This window comes from Pseudophryne corroboree, chromosome 3 (genome assembly GCF_028390025.1).
Source record: "Pseudophryne corroboree isolate aPseCor3 chromosome 3, aPseCor3.hap2, whole genome shotgun sequence".
Classification (NCBI taxonomy): Eukaryota; Metazoa; Chordata; class Amphibia; order Anura; family Myobatrachidae; genus Pseudophryne; species Pseudophryne corroboree.
Window position 1 is genome coordinate 101,530,274 of NC_086446.1, and position 17,295 is coordinate 101,547,568.

Below are 17,295 nucleotides of genomic sequence, written 5' to 3' on the forward strand. Positions count from 1 at the left end.
TATAAGATGCAATGCTCACAACAGTACTGTGTATTCTTCTCAGGACCTGACAAGTGCATGGACACTGATAAGAATTATTTCAAATAAGACTACATAGCGATGGCCATGGTCTGTGAGCGTCTAACGTTTGGGTTGCAGTGTGCAGCTGTCGCTGCAGGCGCTGCAGCAGGAGACTGCTCTGTGCTATTCCGGACAGGAGGTGACTGAGTGAGGAAGCGAGGATCACGGGAAATGTAGTCTTTACTACTAAACGGCCTTTACTGCGCATGTGTGGTAAAGTCCTGGGACGTCACAATGGGGCAGCTGCTGCTGCCGCCGTGACACCACCGCGATGGGCAGCATCCGGGTATTTTCCTGTGTGGTCATGTAGAGACCTCGCCAGAGGCAGCACAGGGTGAGACATGGGGGCGGCTGTACCTGCAGCACTAGGATGGGGATTGAGAAGAGCAGGGAAGGGGGGTGACATAGGTGATGGCCATACAGAATTTATTACGTTACAGAGAGAGGGGAGTGTATCCAAAATCACCCTTGTTGTCTAATGGCATCCATAGTGTTCCTTTTGTTTTCCTAGTGTTAATATAATTGTGATTATAATACAAATAACTGTGTACTGTGCAATGCCAGGGGGTGTGTGGATCATTAGGTTGAATATGATTAGGCTGATGTGGAGGAGATAGACAGTTGAAAAGGTTGACACAAGCAAATACCGACACAAGTTTTTTGGGGGTGTTAATTTGTTTAAACACAAGGCCCTGATTGGTGTACCGCGTCAGCTTGCATGGCAAGCAAATTCAGGCAAGGTGTTTGGCACAAATGGCTATGCTCAATCGTAGTCCACGTGGATGGTAAAGGTTATAGTTTTTTTTTTTAAATGGAGAGAAAAAAATCCTAAAAACCTTTCGACCGTATGTGTCGGCCATTTGAACCTGACGACCTTAAGCACTGTCTAGCTTTTACATAGCGGCCTGTTCACCATGTCGACCTCTCATCCAGATCCCAGGCAGGGGGAGGATACAGTAATTATATATATGTATAAAAGGCAAATGCTGCTCCTCACCTTTAGGGAGGGAAATTCAAGTGTTTTGTGCGTAGATGACGCCTGACGGAGCAATTGACTCTTCTGTGTGCTGCAGGTGTTTAGAAAAACAAAATGCTGTTCACCCTGTCCTGTTTTAGCTTGGCGGTGCCCTGTTCAAGCAGCCTGCCCGTTGCCGCGTCTCTACCTCATGAATAGATGTCGTGTGTATGGCATCTATTCACATTAAAGGGAGAGCTTGGGGGGCAGCCCAGCACTACGTAAGTCCTGGGCATGCCCCCTCTAGTGACGCTGACGGCTGGGGCATGCCCCAATTAGTGACATTAAGGGGCCACACCGCCCCCAATAGTGAAGCCAGCAGGGCTGTACCCTCCCTGGCCGGTCGTGCCCCTTTTTTCGAGCTTTGGTGACCTGGCACGGCACCTTCGCACCTTGCTCGCAACGCATCCTAGAGGGAACACTAACAAAGTATGAGTCATCTTATGTTTGGAGTTCGCTCTTAGCGGTTCTATATTTTGCTGTTTCTTAAAATTCTCTTATATTAAACAGTGGTTTGTTTGTTTTATTTTTGAGAAAACATCAAACTTTACTTTCTCTGACGTCCTAGTGGATGCTGGGACTCCGTCAGGACCATGGGGAATAGCGGCTCCGCAGGAGACAGGGCACAAAATTTAAAAGTTTGACCACTAGGTGGTGTGTACTGGCTCCTCCCCCTATGACCCTCCTCCAAGCCTCAGTTAGGTTTTTGTGCCCGTCCGAGCAGGGTGCAATCTAGGTGGCTCTCCTAAAGAGCTGCTTAGAAAAAGTTTGTTAGGTTTTTTATTATCAGTGAGTCCTGCTGGCAACAGGCTCACTGCAACGAGGGACTTAGGGGAGAAGAAGTGAACTCACCTGCGTGCAGGATGGATTTGCTTCTTAGGCTACTGGACACTAGCTCCAGAGGGACGATCACAGGTACAGCCTGGATGGGTCACCGGAGCCGCGCCGCCGACCCCCTTGCAGATGCCGAATAGAGAAGAGGTCCAGAAACCGGCGGCAGAAGACGTCTCAGTCTTCATGAGGTAGCGCACAGCACTGCAGCTGTGCGCCATTGCTCTCCGCACACTTCACACCAGCGGTCACTGAGGGTGCAGGGCGCTGGGGGGGGCGCCCTGGGCAGCAATGTAATATACCTATTCTGGCTAAAATATATCACATATAGCCCCTGGGGCTATATGGATGTATTTAACCCCTGCCAGGTTCCAAAAAAACCGGGAGAAGAAGCCCGCCGAAAAGGGGGCGGGGCCTATTCTCCTCAGCAAACAGCGCCATTTTCCTGCCCAGCTCCGCTGCGAGGAAGGCTCCCAGGACTCTCCCCTGCACTGCACTACAGAAACAGGGTAAAAACAGAGAGGGGGGGCACTTATTGGCGATATTTATAATATTTGAGCTGCTATAAAGGGAACACACTTATTAAGGTTGTCCCTATATATATTTATAGCGCTTGGGTGTGTGCTGGCAAACTCTCCCTCTGTCTCCCCAAAGGGCTAGTGGGGTCCTGTCTTCTATCAGAGCATTCCCTGTGTGTCTGCTGTGTGTCGGTACGTGTGTGTCGACATGTATGAGGACGATGTTGGCGTGGAGGCGGAGCAATTGCCTGTAATGGTGATGTCACCCCCTAGGGAGTCGACACCAGAATGGATGGCTTTGTTTATGGAATTACGGGATAGTGTCAGCACGCTACAAAAGTCGGTTGACGACATGAGACAGCCGGCAAACCAGTTAGTACCTGTCCAGGCGTCTCAGACACCGTCAGGGGCTGTAAAACGCCCTTTACCTCAGTCGGTCGACACAGACCCAGACACTGACACTGAATCCAGTGTCGACGGTGAAGAAACAAACGTATTTTCCAGTAGGGCCACACGTTATATGATCACGGCAATGAAGGAGGCTTTGCATAACTCTGATACTGCAAGTACCACAAAAAGGGGTATTATGTGGGGTGTGAAAAAACTACCGATAGTTTTTCCTGAATCAGAGGAACTGAATGAAGTGTGTGATGAAGCGTGGGTTACCCCAGATAGAAAACTGCTAATTTCAAAGAAGTTATTGGCATTATACCCTTTCCCGCCAGAGGTTAGGGCGCGCTGGGAAACACCTCCTAGGGTGGATAAGGCGCTCACACGCTTATCAAAGCAAGTGGCGTTACCGTCTCCTGATACGGCCGCCCTCAAGGATCCAGCTGATAGGAGGCTGGAGAATACATTAAAAAGTATATACACACATACGGGTGTTATACTGAGACCAGCAATCGCCTCAGCCTGGATGTGCAGTGCTGGCGTGGCTTGGTCGGAGTCACTGTCTGAAAATATTGATACCCTGGATAGGGACAGTATTTTACTGACTATAGAGCAGTTAAAGGATGCATTTCTTTATAGGCGAGATGCACAGAGAGATATTTGCACTCTGGCATCAAGAGTAAGTGCGATGTCCATATCTGCCAGAAGAAGTTTATGGACGCGCCAGTGGTCAGGTGATGCGGATTCCAAACGACATATGGAAGTATTGCCGTATAAGGGGGAGGAATTATTTGGGGTCGGTCTATCGGATCTGGTGGCCACGGCAACGGCCGGAAAATCCACCTTTTTACCCCAGGTCACCTCCCAGCAGAAAAAGCCGCAGGCTTTTCAGCCGCAGTCCTTTCGTTCCTATGGAGGCCATTCACAAGCTGTATTCTCAGCAGGTGATAGTCAAGGTACCCCTCCTACAACAGGGACAGGGGTATTACTCCACGCTATTTGTGGTACCGAAGCCGGACGGCTCGGTAAGACCGATTCTAAATCTAAAATCTCTGAACCTGTACATACAAAAATTCAAGTTCAAGATGGAGTCACTCAGAGCAGTGATAGCGAATCTGGAAGAAGGGGATTTTATGGTGTCCTTGGACATCAAGGATGCTTACCTTCATGTTCCAATTTGTCCTTCACACCAAGGGTACCTCAGGTTCGTGGTCCAAAACTGTCATTATCAGTTTCAGACGCTGCCGTTTGGATTGTCCACGGCACCCCGGGTCTTTACCAAGGTAATGGCCGAAATGATGATCCTTCTTCGAAGAGAAGGCGTCTTAATTATCCCTTACTTGGACGATCTCCTGATAAGGGCAAGATCCAGAGAACAGCTGGAGGTCGGAGTAGCACTAACCCAAGTAGTGCTCCAACAACACGGGTGGATTCTGAATTTTCCAAAATCCCAACTGATCCCGACGACACGTCTGTTGTTCCTAGGGATGATTCTGGACACTGTTCAGAAAAAGGTATTTCTTCCGGAGGAGAAAGCCAGGGAGTTATCCGATCTAGTCAGGAACCTCCTAAAACCAGGAAAAGTGTCTGTGCATCAATGCACAAGAGTCCTGGGAAAAATGGTAGCTTCTTACGAAGCGATTCCATTCGGCAGATTCCATGCACGAACTTTTCAGTGGGATCTGCTGGACAAATGGTCCGGATCGCATCTGCAGATGCATCAGCGGATAAAATTGTCCACAAGGACAAGAGTGTCTCTGCTATGGTGGTTGCAGAGTGCTCATCTGTTAGAGGGCCGCAGATTCGGCATACAGAACTGGGTCCTAGTGACCACGGATGCCAGCCTGAGAGGCTGGGGAGCGGTCACACAGGGAAGAAACTTCCAGGGCGTGTGGTCAAGCCTGGAGACGTCTCTTCACATAAATATACTGGAGCTAAGAGCAATCTACAATGCTCTAAGCCTGGCAAAACCTCTGCTTCAGGGTCAGCCAGTGTTGATTCAGTCGGACAACATCACGGCAGTCGCCCACGTAAACAGACAGGGCGGCACAAGAAGCAGGAGGGCAATGGCAGAAGCTGCAAGGATTCTCCGCTGGGCAGAAAATCATGTGTTAGCACTGTCAGCTGTGTTCATCCCGGGAGTGGACAACTGGGAAGCAGACTTCCTCAGCAGACACGATCTGCACCCGGGAGAGTGGGGACTTCATCCAGAAGTCTTCCACATGATTGTGGTCCATTGGGAAAGACCAATGGTGGACATGATGGCGTCCCGCCTCAACAAAAAACTGGACAGGTATTGCGCCAGGTCAAGAGACCCTCAGGCAATAGCTGTAGACGCTCTGGTAACACCATGGGTGTACCAGTCAGTGTATGTGTTTCCTCCTCTGCCTCTCATACCAAAAGTACTGAGAATTATACGGCAAAGGGGAGTAAGAACGATACTCGTGGCTCCGGATTGGCCAAGAAGAACTTGGTACCCGGAACTTCAGGAGATGCTCACGGAAGATCCGTGGCCTCTACCTCTAAGACGGGACCTGCTTCAGCAGGGACCGTGTCTATTCCAAGACTTACCGTGGCTGCGTTTGACGGCATGGCGGTTGAACGCCGAATCCTATGGGAAAAAGGCATTCCGGAAGAGGTCATCCCTACCCTGGTAAAAGCCAGGAAGGAGGTGACTGCACAACATTATCACCGCATTTGGAGAAAATATGTTGCGTGGTGTGAGGCCAGGAAGGCCCCGACGGAGGAATTTCAACTGGGTCGATTCCTACATTTCCTGCAAACAGGATTGTCTATGGGCCTCAAATTAGGGTCCATTAAGGTTCAAATTTCGGCCCTGTCGATTTTCTTCCAGAAAGAATTGGCTTCAGTTCCTGAAGTCCAGACTTTTGTAAAAGGAGTACTACATATACAGCCCCCGGTTGTGCCCCCAGTGGCACCGTGGGATCTTAATGTAGTTTTGGATTTTCTCAAATCCCATTGGTTTGAGCCACTCAAATCGGTGGATTTGAAATATCTTACATGGAAAGTAACCATGCTACTGGCCCTGGCTTCAGCCAGGAGAGTGTCAGAATTGGCGGCTTTATCGTATAAAAGCCCATATCTGATTTTCCATTCGGACAGGGCAGAACTGCGGACGCGTCCTCACGTTCTGCCTAAGGTGGTTTCAGCGTTTCACCTGAACCAGCCTATTGTGGTGCCTGCGGCTACTAGCGATTTGGAGGATTCCAAGTTGCTGGACGTTGTCAGAGCATTGAAAATATATATTTCAAGGACGGCTGGAGTCAGAAAATCTGACTCGCTGTTTATACTGTAACAAGCTGGGTGCTCCTGCTTCTAAGCAGACGATTGCTCGTTGGATTTGTAGCACAATTCAACTTGCACATTCTGTGGCAGGCCTGCCACAGCCTAAATCTGTCAAGGCCCATTCCACAAGGAAGGTGGGCTCATCTTGGGCGGCTGCCCGAGGGGTCTCGGCATTACAACTCTGCCGAGCAGCTACGTGGTCAGGGGAGAACACGTTTGTAAAATTCTACAAATTTGATACCCTGGCTAAGGAGGACCTGGAGTTCTCTCATTCGGTGCTGCAGAGTCATCCGCACTCTCCCGCCCGTTTGGGAGCTTTGGTATAATCCCCATGGTCCTGACGGAGTCCCAGCATCCACTAGGACGTCAGAGAAAATAAGATTTTACTTACCGATAAATCTATTTCTCGTAGTCCGTAGTGGATGCTGGGCGCCCATCCCAAGTGCGGATTGTCTGCAATACTTGTACATAGTTATTGTTACAAAAAAATCGGGTTGTTATTGTTGTGAGCCGTCTGTTCAGAGGCTCCTACGTTTGTCATACTGTTAACTGGGTTCAGATCACAGGTTGTACGGTGTGATTGGTGTGGCTGGTATGAGTCTTACCCGGGATTCAAAATCCTTCCTTATTGTGTACGCTCGTCCGGGCACAGTATCCTAACTGAGGCTTGGAGGAGGGTCATAGGGGGAGGAGCCAGTACACACCACCTAGTGGTCAAACTTTTAAATTTTGTGCCCTGTCTCCTGCGGAGCCGCTATTCCCCATGGTCCTGACGGAGTCCCAGCATCCACTACGGACTACGAGAAATAGATTTATCGGTAAGTAAAATCTTATTATTCCCACCGACTTACATTTTCCTAATTTCTTGGTCTTTTTTTTGTTTGGTTTATATACGTTTTTGGTGTGGCAGTTTATAATTTATAACAACCGTTGCTATTCAAAATTGACTAGATTTTCTATCCATCCGTTTTATTTGCACTTACTGTTAAATAGGAATATACTAATTAATTGAAGCAACAAAGTGTATCTGCGATGCCACCTAAAAGGCAAATGTCTGCTGTGGAAATAACTGCACAGCAAATAGCAGCAAAAAGACGAAGGGCAGAGCGGGATAAAGCCCGGCGACAAACTATGACCGATGACCAAAGAGAACGCGAACGTGATCGGCACCGCCATGCAAATATGACTCCTCAGCAAATTACCCGTCACAGAGAAAACAATCGAAGAGTAAACAGGACAAAGGTAATATCACTTTAACGCCTGCAGAGTCCTCATACAAGATGCTACGCCATTTTTGATGTTGGTAACTTTGATTAAACAAATATTAATGATCGTAAACGTGGTCCCAGGAACTGTATTTGTGAATTTTGCCATGCGAATTAGAAATTGTGTTAAGTTCTGGTGTGTTTTTTTTTTTTTTTTTTTTTAAGCCGGTAGTTGATTCCACATTCGTGGGATAAATGATGCGCGGCATTTAACAGTTACCACAAAGGGTCCAACACTTGCATTCCCCCATAGAGGTGAGGAGCAGCGTAAGCCTTTTATTATATATACTGTTTGATAACAAATTAAAAACTTTAAAGTGCTGCATCGGTTGTACAGCACTGGTCAGCTGGCACCTATAAAACGTTCTGAAGTATTCTACATACAGTGAAGATTTCAGAAAAGAAAAGTTATCTGCTCCACCCAAATCAAATTCAATCCTTTTTTTAGGGGTCTATTTCTGAAGCCATACATCTTGTGAGAATTATTTTCACAGTACTGTGGAGACTTAGGGGGTACCCTACTAGTCACGTTATTTTTTTTTCAGATGGAAAAAAAACAGGCTTATATCACGATTTTAGTCTGATGGTCGTTATTGGCTATCCAATTATAGCCTGTTTTTTTTATTTGTTTTTGCCAAAAAAGCCTCCGTTTTCGGGTGATCACACATGGGATCCGCGATAAGTTCCCGGACCTATGTGTTATCACGGAAAAATAGGGCAGTAGGGGCTGGTTATCACGGATTATGCTTTGCATGCCTCATATCCACCGATAACTGTCGGCAGTCGGGGATAATTGGATAGCCCCAGGAGAATCCATTAGCTGCGGTCATTTACTGTGGCTAAACGGATATCCCTTCTAAAGTAAACTGCTATTTATCATGCCTCTAAATTATTATTACTACATTAAAAATCATCTTGATGGGGATGGGCTATTAGGTTGACCGTACCTCCACTTCCTCTCTTGGCTGGCTATCTACACATGCGTGGTCTTGTGGCAACGCTCGCACAGTGGGCAAACCCCAGAAGTATATAGGTAGCTATCACTATTACTTTACTGAAAGTCTTTGCAGGTATGGCATTTTGTCAGTAGTGCTTTTCCAGTAAGAGTCGCTTGATGAAAAACCATGAAATAAATCACTGCAAGTAACAGGTCTGAGCACAGATACTTCCAACATGTACCATGTAGGCCTCAGTTGGCAAACCGGTACATTGTTACAGTATTTTCACTTTAGATTTTTGCCATGAATATGTTCGGTTGTGTCTATGTTACCTTCGTGCCCAGGACTTGGAAGTGACAAAACGAGAGGGCAGGAGAGAACTTCCGCCCTTACAGCACCTAAATGTTTTCTCCGTTCGTTTGAGGTAATTTTTTTTTTTTTATGCAGCATTGGGCCCTTGCGGGCTCGCTTCGCTCGCCACGCTTCGGGCTTTGTGTCTCGCTCCGCTCGCCACAGGTTACTATTCCAAATAGTTTGTGACATGGACACAGGGGCTTATGGGAAAGGTCCTCTCCACAAAGGGAAACTAGACGCTACCGAATATGTTCTGGTTATACATATGCGAATTAAGTATTTTTATAATAAGAGGAAATGCAGTTGCTTAACTTAAGTTAAACCATTAGTGTCTCTATTTAGTTGCGTGTAAATGACATTTAATTCAATAATGCAACTATTTCCCTAGAGAGAAAAAAATCTGTGTCCAGCAGTTTTCTAATAACCTCTGTTCAGAACATGCTAGACAAGCTGATAATGTCCAGGGGCAGCGGGGGTAGCCCCCTATCACTCCAAAGGGCCGTACAGTGCCCTTAATCATCCGTAATTAGATAAATGAATGCATTTATTCAGTGAAAGAGATACAAGTGTTGCAAACTATAATAAATATGCCCACAAAGCAAGGAGGTAGAAGTAGGTGAAGACTTGGCGGGCCGCATGTGCGCCATTACTGAAATATGGAGATTCAGCAACATTCTAGTAGTCTTACAAATGGTCAGTGGATATAAAAAATAAATAAAATAAAAAAGTAACCTCTAGTGATTTAGATCAGGGTTTACACCACATACTTTAATAACTGCAGATGGGCAACAGATACTGTGTTACATGAAGTACCGCTAAATGTGTATAAATGTATACCATTTCACCCAATTATGTCATCTTATTTTTTTAAAGTGCTACATTTAAGTGTTTTGTGAAGTTTAATTCCAGAGTAATACTTTAAACTGGCATCTTGAGTTTAGTTTAACAGCCGGAACTGTGCCTCATAGTGGTGCATGTGTCACAGGGTGAGAAATCCAGATCTAGATATTTTCTTATACAATGTTTTAAAGAAAACTATTTATTTTAATGTCTCAGTATAATAAGATGATCCCTCTACAAGGAGAATAGTTATTTTCAATTACTGATGGCTGCCTCGGTGTGTGTTAGTATCCTGTTCGGTGTCGGGATGTCCCTGTCCATTATTCCCTGGAGGAGTGGAAGAATTTAGAAGGGTACGAGGATCCATTTGCAGAAGCCGTGATGGAGAATCACTGGCCCCTCGCATCACTGGGTAAGAGGAAAGTTTCTGTCTGTACAGACTGCGGGTGTGTAACTCCTGAGGGGATATTCAGGAATAACAGGTGACTGGGGCGGGTGATCATGAGGAAAATGTTCAGGCGGATCCCTGCCCAGTTCACTTACATATATATTTCTCTAACGTCCTAGTGGATGCTGGGGACTCTGTAAGGACCATTGGGAATAGACGGGCTCCGCAGGAGACTGGGCACTGTAAGAAAGATTTAGTACTACTGGTGTGCACTGGCTCCTCCCTCTATGCCCCTCCTCCAGACCTCAGTTAGAATCTGTGCCCGGCCAGAGCTGGGTGCTTTTAGTGAGCTCTCCTGAGCTTGCTAATAAGAAAGTATTTTAGTTAGGTTTTTTATTTTCAGAGAGCTTCTGCTGGCAACAGACTCTCTGCTACGTGGGACTGAGGGGAGAGAAGCAAACCTACTAACTGCGGCTAGGTTGCGCTTCTTAGGCTACTGGACACCATTAGCTCCAGAGGGATCGAACACAGGAACCTAACCTTGGTCGTCCGTTCCCGGAGCCGCGCCGCCGTCCCCCTCGCAGAACCAGAAGACAGAAGCCGGCGGGTTGAAGCAAGAAAACGTCAAAATCGGCGGCAGAAGACTCCTGTCTTCATATGAGGTAGCGCACAGCACTGCAGCTGTGCGCCATTGCGCCCACACTAACCCACACACTCCGGTCACTGTAGGGTGCAGGGCGCAGGGGGGGGCGCCCTGGGCAGCAATTGATTACCTCCTGGCAAAAGCAGCATATATACAGCTGGGCACTGTAATATGCATGAGCCCCCGCCATTAATTTTACACAAAATCTCGGGACAGAAGCCCGCCGCTGAGGGGGCGGGGCCTTCTTCCTCAGCACTCACCAGCGCCATTTTCTCTCCACAGCTCCGCTGAGAGGAAGCTCCCCAGGCTCTCCCCTGCAGACTCACGGTAGAAAGAGGCTAAAAAGAGAGGGGGGGCACATAAATTTAGCGCATTAATCATATATACAGCAGCTACTGGGTAAACACTAAGTTACTTTGTGATTCCTGGGTCATATAGCGCTGGGGTGTGCTGGCATACTCTCTCTCTGTCTCTCCAAAAGGTCTTGTGGGGGTCCTGTCCTCCTATAGAGCATCCCCTGTGTGTGTGGTGTGTCGGTACGCGTGTGTCGACATGTTTGACGAGGAGGGCTATGTGGAGGCAGAGCAAGTGCAGATGAATGATGTGTCTCCGCCGACACCTGATCGGATGGATATGTGGAAGGTGTTAAATGATAATGTAAACTCCTTGCATAAAAGGTTGGATAAAGCTGATGCCTTGGGACAGTCGGGGTCTCAGCCCATGCCTGATCCTACAGCGCAGAGGCCGTCGGGGTCTCAGAAGCGCCCACTATCCAAAATTGTTGACACAGATATCGACACGGATTCTGACTCCAGTGTCGATGACGATGATGCAAAATTGCAGCCTAAAATGGCTAAAGCCATCCGCTACATGATTATAGCAATGAAGGATGTATTGCACATATCAGAGGTAAACCCTGTCCCTGACAAGAGGGTTTATATGTATGGGGAGAAAAAGCAAGAGGTGACTTTTCCCCCTTCACATGAGTTAAATGAGTTATGTGAAAAAGCGTGGGATTCCCCCGATAGGAAAGTGCTGATTTCCAAAAGGTTACTTATGGCGTACCCTTTCCCGCCAACGGACAGGATGCGCTGGGAATCCTCCCCTAGGGTAGATAAAGCTCTGACACGCTTATCTAAGAAGGTGGCCCTGTCGTCACAGGACACGGCCGCCCTAAAGGATCCTGCCGATAGGAAGCAGGAAAGTATCCTGAAGTCTGTTTATACACTCTATGTAGGTACTCTACTGAGGCCGGCAATTGCGTCGGCCTGGATGTGTAGTGCTGTAGCAGCATGGACAGATAATCTGTCTGAGGAATTGGATACCTTAGACAAGGATACCATTTTACTGACCCTGGGGCATATAAAAGACGCTGTCCTATATATGAGGGATGCCCAGAGGGACATTTGCCTACTGGGCTCTAGAATAAATGCAATGTCAATTTCTGCCAGAAGGGTCCTGTGGACTCTGCAATGGACAGGTGATGCCGACTCCAAAAAGCACATGGTGGTTTTACCTTACAAGGGTGAGGAATTGTTTGGGGACGGTCTCTCGGACCTAGTTTCCACAGCTACGGCTGGGAAGTCAAATTTTTTGCCATATATTCCCTCACAGCCTAAGAAAGCACCGTATTACCAAATGCAGTCCTTTCGATCACAAAGAAGCAAGAAGGTCAGAGGTGCGTCCTTTCTTGCCAGAGGCAGGGGTAGAGGAAAGAAGCTGCACCATACAGCTAGTTCCCAGGAACAGAAGTCCTCCCCGGCTTCCGCTAAATCCACCGCATGACGCTGGGGCTCCACAGGTGGAGCCAGGAGCGGTGGGGGCGCGTCTCCGAAATTTCAGTCACCAGTGGGTTCGCTCACAGGTGGATCCCTGGGCTATACAGATTGTGTCTCAGGGATACAAGCTGGAATTCGAAGTGATGCCCCATCACCGTTACCTCAAATCGGCCCTGCCAGCTTCCCCCATGGAACGGGAAGTAGTGTTAGCGGCAATTCACAAGTTATATCTCCAGCAGGTGGTGGTAAAGGTTCCCCTCCTTCAACAGGGAATGGGATACTATTCCACAATGTTTGTGGTACCGAAACCGGACGGTTCGGTCAGACCCATATTGAATTTAAAGTCCCTGAACATTTATCTGAAAAGATTCAAGTACAAAATGGAATCGCTCAGAGCGGTCATTGCAAGCCTGGAAGAGGGGGATTTTATGGTGTCTCTGGACATCAAGGATGCTTACTTGCATGTCCCCATTTATCCACCTCATCAGGAGTACCTCAGATTTGTGGTACAGGACTGTCATTACCAATTCCAGACGTTGCCGTTTGGGCTCTCCACGGCACCAAGAATATTTACCAAGGTAATGGCGGAAATGATGATGATCCTGAGAAAGCAAGGAGTCACAGTTATCCCATACTTGGACGATCTCCTCATAAAGGCGAGGTCCAGAGAGCAGTTGCTGATCAGCGTAGCACACTCTCAGGAAGTGTTGCAGCGGCATGGCTGGATTCTGAATATCCCAAAGTCGCAGCTGATTCCTACGACGCGTCTGCCCTTTCTGGGCATGATTCTGGACACATCTTTTAGTGGGATCTGTTGGACAAGTGGTCCGGATCGCATCTTCAGATGCATCGGCTGATCACCCTGTCCCCGAGGGCCAGGGTGTCTCTTCTGTGGTGGCTGCAGAGTGCTCACCTTCTCAAGGGCCGCAGGTTCGGCATACAGGACTGGGTCCTGGTGACCACGGATGCGAGCCTCCGAGGATGGGGGGCAGTCACTCAGGGAAGAAACTTCCAAGGGTTGTGGTCAAGTCAGGAGGCTTGTCTGCACATAAATATCCTGGAACTAAGGGCCATATACAACGCCCTGTGTCAAGCGGAGCCTCTGCTTCGAAACCAACCGGTGCTGATTCAGTCAGACAACATCACCGCAGTGGCTCATGTAAACCGCCAGGGCGGCACAAGAAGCAGAGTGGCGATGGCGGAAGCCACCAGGATTCTTCGTTGGGCGGAGAATCACGTGCAAGCACTGTCAGCAGTGTTCATTCCGGGAGTGGACAACTGGGAAGCAGACTTCCTCAGCAGGCACGACCTCCACCCGGGAGAGTGGGGACTTCATCACGAAGTCTTCACTCAGATTACAAATCGATGGGAACTGCCACAGGTGGAGATTGTGGCATCCCGTCTCAACAAAAAGCTACAAAAGGTATTGCGCCAGGTCAAGAGACCCTCAGGCGATACCTGTGGACGCACTAGTAACACCGTGGGTGTTCCAGTCGGTCTATGTGTTTCCTCCTCTTCCTCTCATACCCAAGGTGCTGAGAATCGTAAGAAAAAGAGGAGTGAGAACAATACTCATTGTTCCGGATTGGCCAAGAAGGACTTGGTACCCGGAACTGCAAGAAATGCTCACAGAGGACCCATGGCCTCTGCCTCTCAGACAGGACCTGTTGCAACAGGGGCCCTGTCTGTTCCAAGACTTACCGTGGCTGCGTTTGACGGCATGGCGGTTGAACGCAGGATCCTAGCGGAAAAAGGCATTCCGGATGAAGTTATTCCTACGCTGATAAAGGCTAGGAAGGACGTGACAGCAAAACACTATCACCGTATATGGCGAAAATATGTTGCCTGGTGTGAGGCCAGGAAGGCCCCTACAGAGGAATTCCAGCTGGGCCGGTTCCTGCACTTCCTACAGTCTGGAGTGACTATGGGCTTGAAGTTGGGGTCCATAAAGGTCCAGATTTTGGCCCTATCCATTTTCTTTCAAAAGGAACTGGCTTCTCTTCCTGAGGTTCAGACGTTTGTTAAGGAAATGCTGCATATTCAGCCCCCTTTTGTGCCACCAGTGGCACCTTGGGATCTCAGCGTGGTGTTGGGTTTCCTGAAATCCCACTGGTTTGAGCCACTTAAGACCGTGGAGCTAAAGTATCTCACGTGGAAGGTGGTCATGCTATTGGCCTTAGCTTCGGCTAGGCGTGTGTCAGAATTGGCGGCTTTGTCATGTAAAAGCCCCTATCTGGTTTTCCATATGGACAGGGCAGAAATACGGACTCGTCCGCAATTTCTGCCGAAGGTGGTGTCATCTTTTCATTTGAACCAACCTATTGTGGTGCCTGCGGCTACTCGTGACTTGGAGGATTCCAAGTTGCTTGATGCAATCAGGGCTTTGAAGATCTATGTAGCCAGGACGGCTGGAGTCAGGAAGACTGACTCGCTGTTTATCCTGTATGCATCCAACAAGCTGGGTGCTCCTGCTTCAAAGCAAACCATTGCTCGCTGGATCTGTAACACGATTCAGCAGGCTCATTCTGCGGCTGGATTGCCGCATCCAAAATCAGTGAAAGCCCATTCCACAAGGAAAGTGGGCTCTTCTTGGGCGGCTGCCCGAGGGGTCTCGGCATTACAGCTTTGCCGAGCAGCTACTTGGTCGGGTTCAAACACATTTGCTAAGTTCTACAAGTTTGATACCCTGGCTGAGGAGGACCTTGTGTTTGCCCATTCGGTGCTGCAGAGTCATCCGCACTCTCCCGCCCGTTTGGGAGCTTTGGTATAATCCCCATGGTCCTTACGGAGTCCCCAGCATCCACTAGGACGTTAGAGAAAATAAGATTTTACTCACCGGTAAATCTATTTCTCGCAGTCCGTAGTGGATGCTGGGCGCCCGTCCCAAGTGCGGACTTTCTGCAATACGTGTATATAGTTATTGCTTAATGAAGGGTTATGTTATGTTGGCATCCATTGTTTGATGCTCTGTTGTTGTTCATACTGTTGACTGGGTAAGTTTATCACAAGTTATACGGTGTGATTGGTGTAGCTGGTATGAGTCTTACCCTGGATTCCAAAATCCTTTCCTTGTAATGTCAGCTCTTCCGGGCACAGTTTCCTTAACTGAGGTCTGGAGGAGGGGCATAGAGGGAGGAGCCAGTGCACACCAGTAGTACTAAATCTTTCTTAGAGTGCCCAGTCTCCTGCGGAGCCCGTCTATTCCCCATGGTCCTTACGGAGTCCCCAGCATCCACTACGGACTACGAGAAATAGATTTACCGGTGAGTAAAATCTTATTATCTTTTATAAAAGCCTACAAAAACAAGGTATTCAGTTAGTGTGTTTCCTATAGGTGAATCCAGTAAGATAAATACACAGCAGAGATCTCCCGCTTCTGATTGTGCAGAGGAGGAGGAAGAGGGTGATGATCAGGTAAATGGCATTTTTTATTGCTTATTATTCTGGAATGGTCAGTCACCTTCGTCTAAAGCTGGGTACAGACTAGACGATGTGTGTAACCAGTGATATTGGCGACGGCGGGACCTGGGGGGGATGCCAACATCAGCAAGTGCATACACATTTGCCGATGTCAGTTGCAGCGAAGTGGCGGCGAGGGGTGCAGCTGGGCCATGCTGCATTTGGCAGTATGGTCCTAGCTGGCGATGTCGCCACACAGGTCCGATGGACGATGTCACTGACGACATGCGGGAGTGCACTTCGTCAACGACATAGTACATACACACTGGTCGATATAGTGAACGATGTGTCAGAATCGGGCACATCGTCCACGATATCGTCTAGAGTGTACCAGGCTTAACATGAAAGCCTTATATGTGTTTATATGAACTATGGGGAATCTGTGATCAGGGCAAGGAGGCACACGCAGTCATCGTTGATGAGGCCTGCAGACTGGCTTAGGAACAACTGCTCTGTATTTAAAAAAAAAAAAACCACAGATCACTATTTATTTGGCAGTGTGTAACTCCATGTTTGGTACTGATTGCATTGTTTTGTGTGTCATGAAGCCTCAGAACCTAAACATTGTGGTAGTTGACATTGGTGAAGGTGACCAGCAGTTTAAAGAAGAGGAGGAGGAGGAAATCCCTATTGATAGCGACACTGGTAATTATTGTTTTAGAGTCTATGTAAACATACTATTATAAATTGTGATTCTGACACTCAAATCCTTTGTGATGTTGTGGCGCTTACAAAAGTTGTCTATGGGCCCGGAACGTTACCATTTCCTGAATACGTTGCACCGTCTTACAGAAGCCCTGCCTAAACCCTTTTCAACTTTGTTTTGTCCGTGTCCAGCTTAAAACCATTAACTTTGCTAATACAGCATATGTTTAATGTAAAGGTTGGCTGGTACTTTATCTCTCTTCACTCTCTCTTTTCAAGCTGTGATAAATCTCCCCCCATAGACTGAACCGGTCATAGTCGTTCTCAGGGGTGTGTATTGTATGCAGCAGCTGATTGGATATAGGCCCTACCCAATAAGGTGTAGCACGCAGGACACACCTACTGAGCCAAGAGTTTGACTCTCCTGCTTGCAGAGACGGCACTATCCACTCAGCAAGGGTATGCAAAGCAGGGAGGCGCCAGGCTAAAGAGGCACTCTCCCCGCTCTGCTACGCTGCTGTTGCGCCTGTCATTGTATGACAAGTAGCAGTGCCGGCAGCGTGTAGCGTGGCTCGCCGTGTCAGGTCCTTCTAGCTCCCTCCTCCCATCTAACCCTGTGACAGCAGTGCCAGCAGCTTGAAGTCGCTTCTCTTCAGTCTCCAATCCATCGCTGATCTACTGTGTAAGTAACACACTCCCCCTCTATCCCCTCCTCTCCTGTGGACATATGTGTAAGGGGCACTAGTACTGTGGGCATTATGTGTGGCACTGCTACTGTGGGTGTTATGTGTAAGGGCCACTACTGTGGGCATTGTGTATAAGTGGTACTACTGTGCAGCATTACATGCATAAGGGGCACTACTGT

General features: G+C 48.1%; 1 protein-coding gene across 4 annotated transcripts in view; it reads left to right on the top strand.

The window, feature by feature from the left end:
- Positions 1-268: 268 nt before the first annotated feature.
- The window catches only part of LOC135054886 (zinc finger protein 1 homolog), a 79,593-nt gene continuing 62,566 nt past the window's right edge, over positions 269-17,295 (top strand). Inside the window, exons 1-5 of one of the 4 annotated variants that reach the window (XM_063958331.1) lie at positions 269-394; positions 7,114-7,362; positions 9,806-9,929; positions 15,661-15,740; positions 16,334-16,430. In XM_063958331.1, coding sequence (XP_063814401.1) covers positions 7,153-7,362; positions 9,806-9,929; positions 15,661-15,740; positions 16,334-16,430 — 511 coding nt within the window. In that variant the 5' untranslated portion in view covers positions 269-394; positions 7,114-7,152. Of the gene's footprint in view, positions 395-7,113; positions 7,363-9,733; positions 9,930-15,660; positions 15,741-16,333; positions 16,431-17,295 lie in introns of those variants that run through there. The other 3 variants (XM_063958334.1, XM_063958333.1, XM_063958335.1) reach the window with 3 other exon arrangements.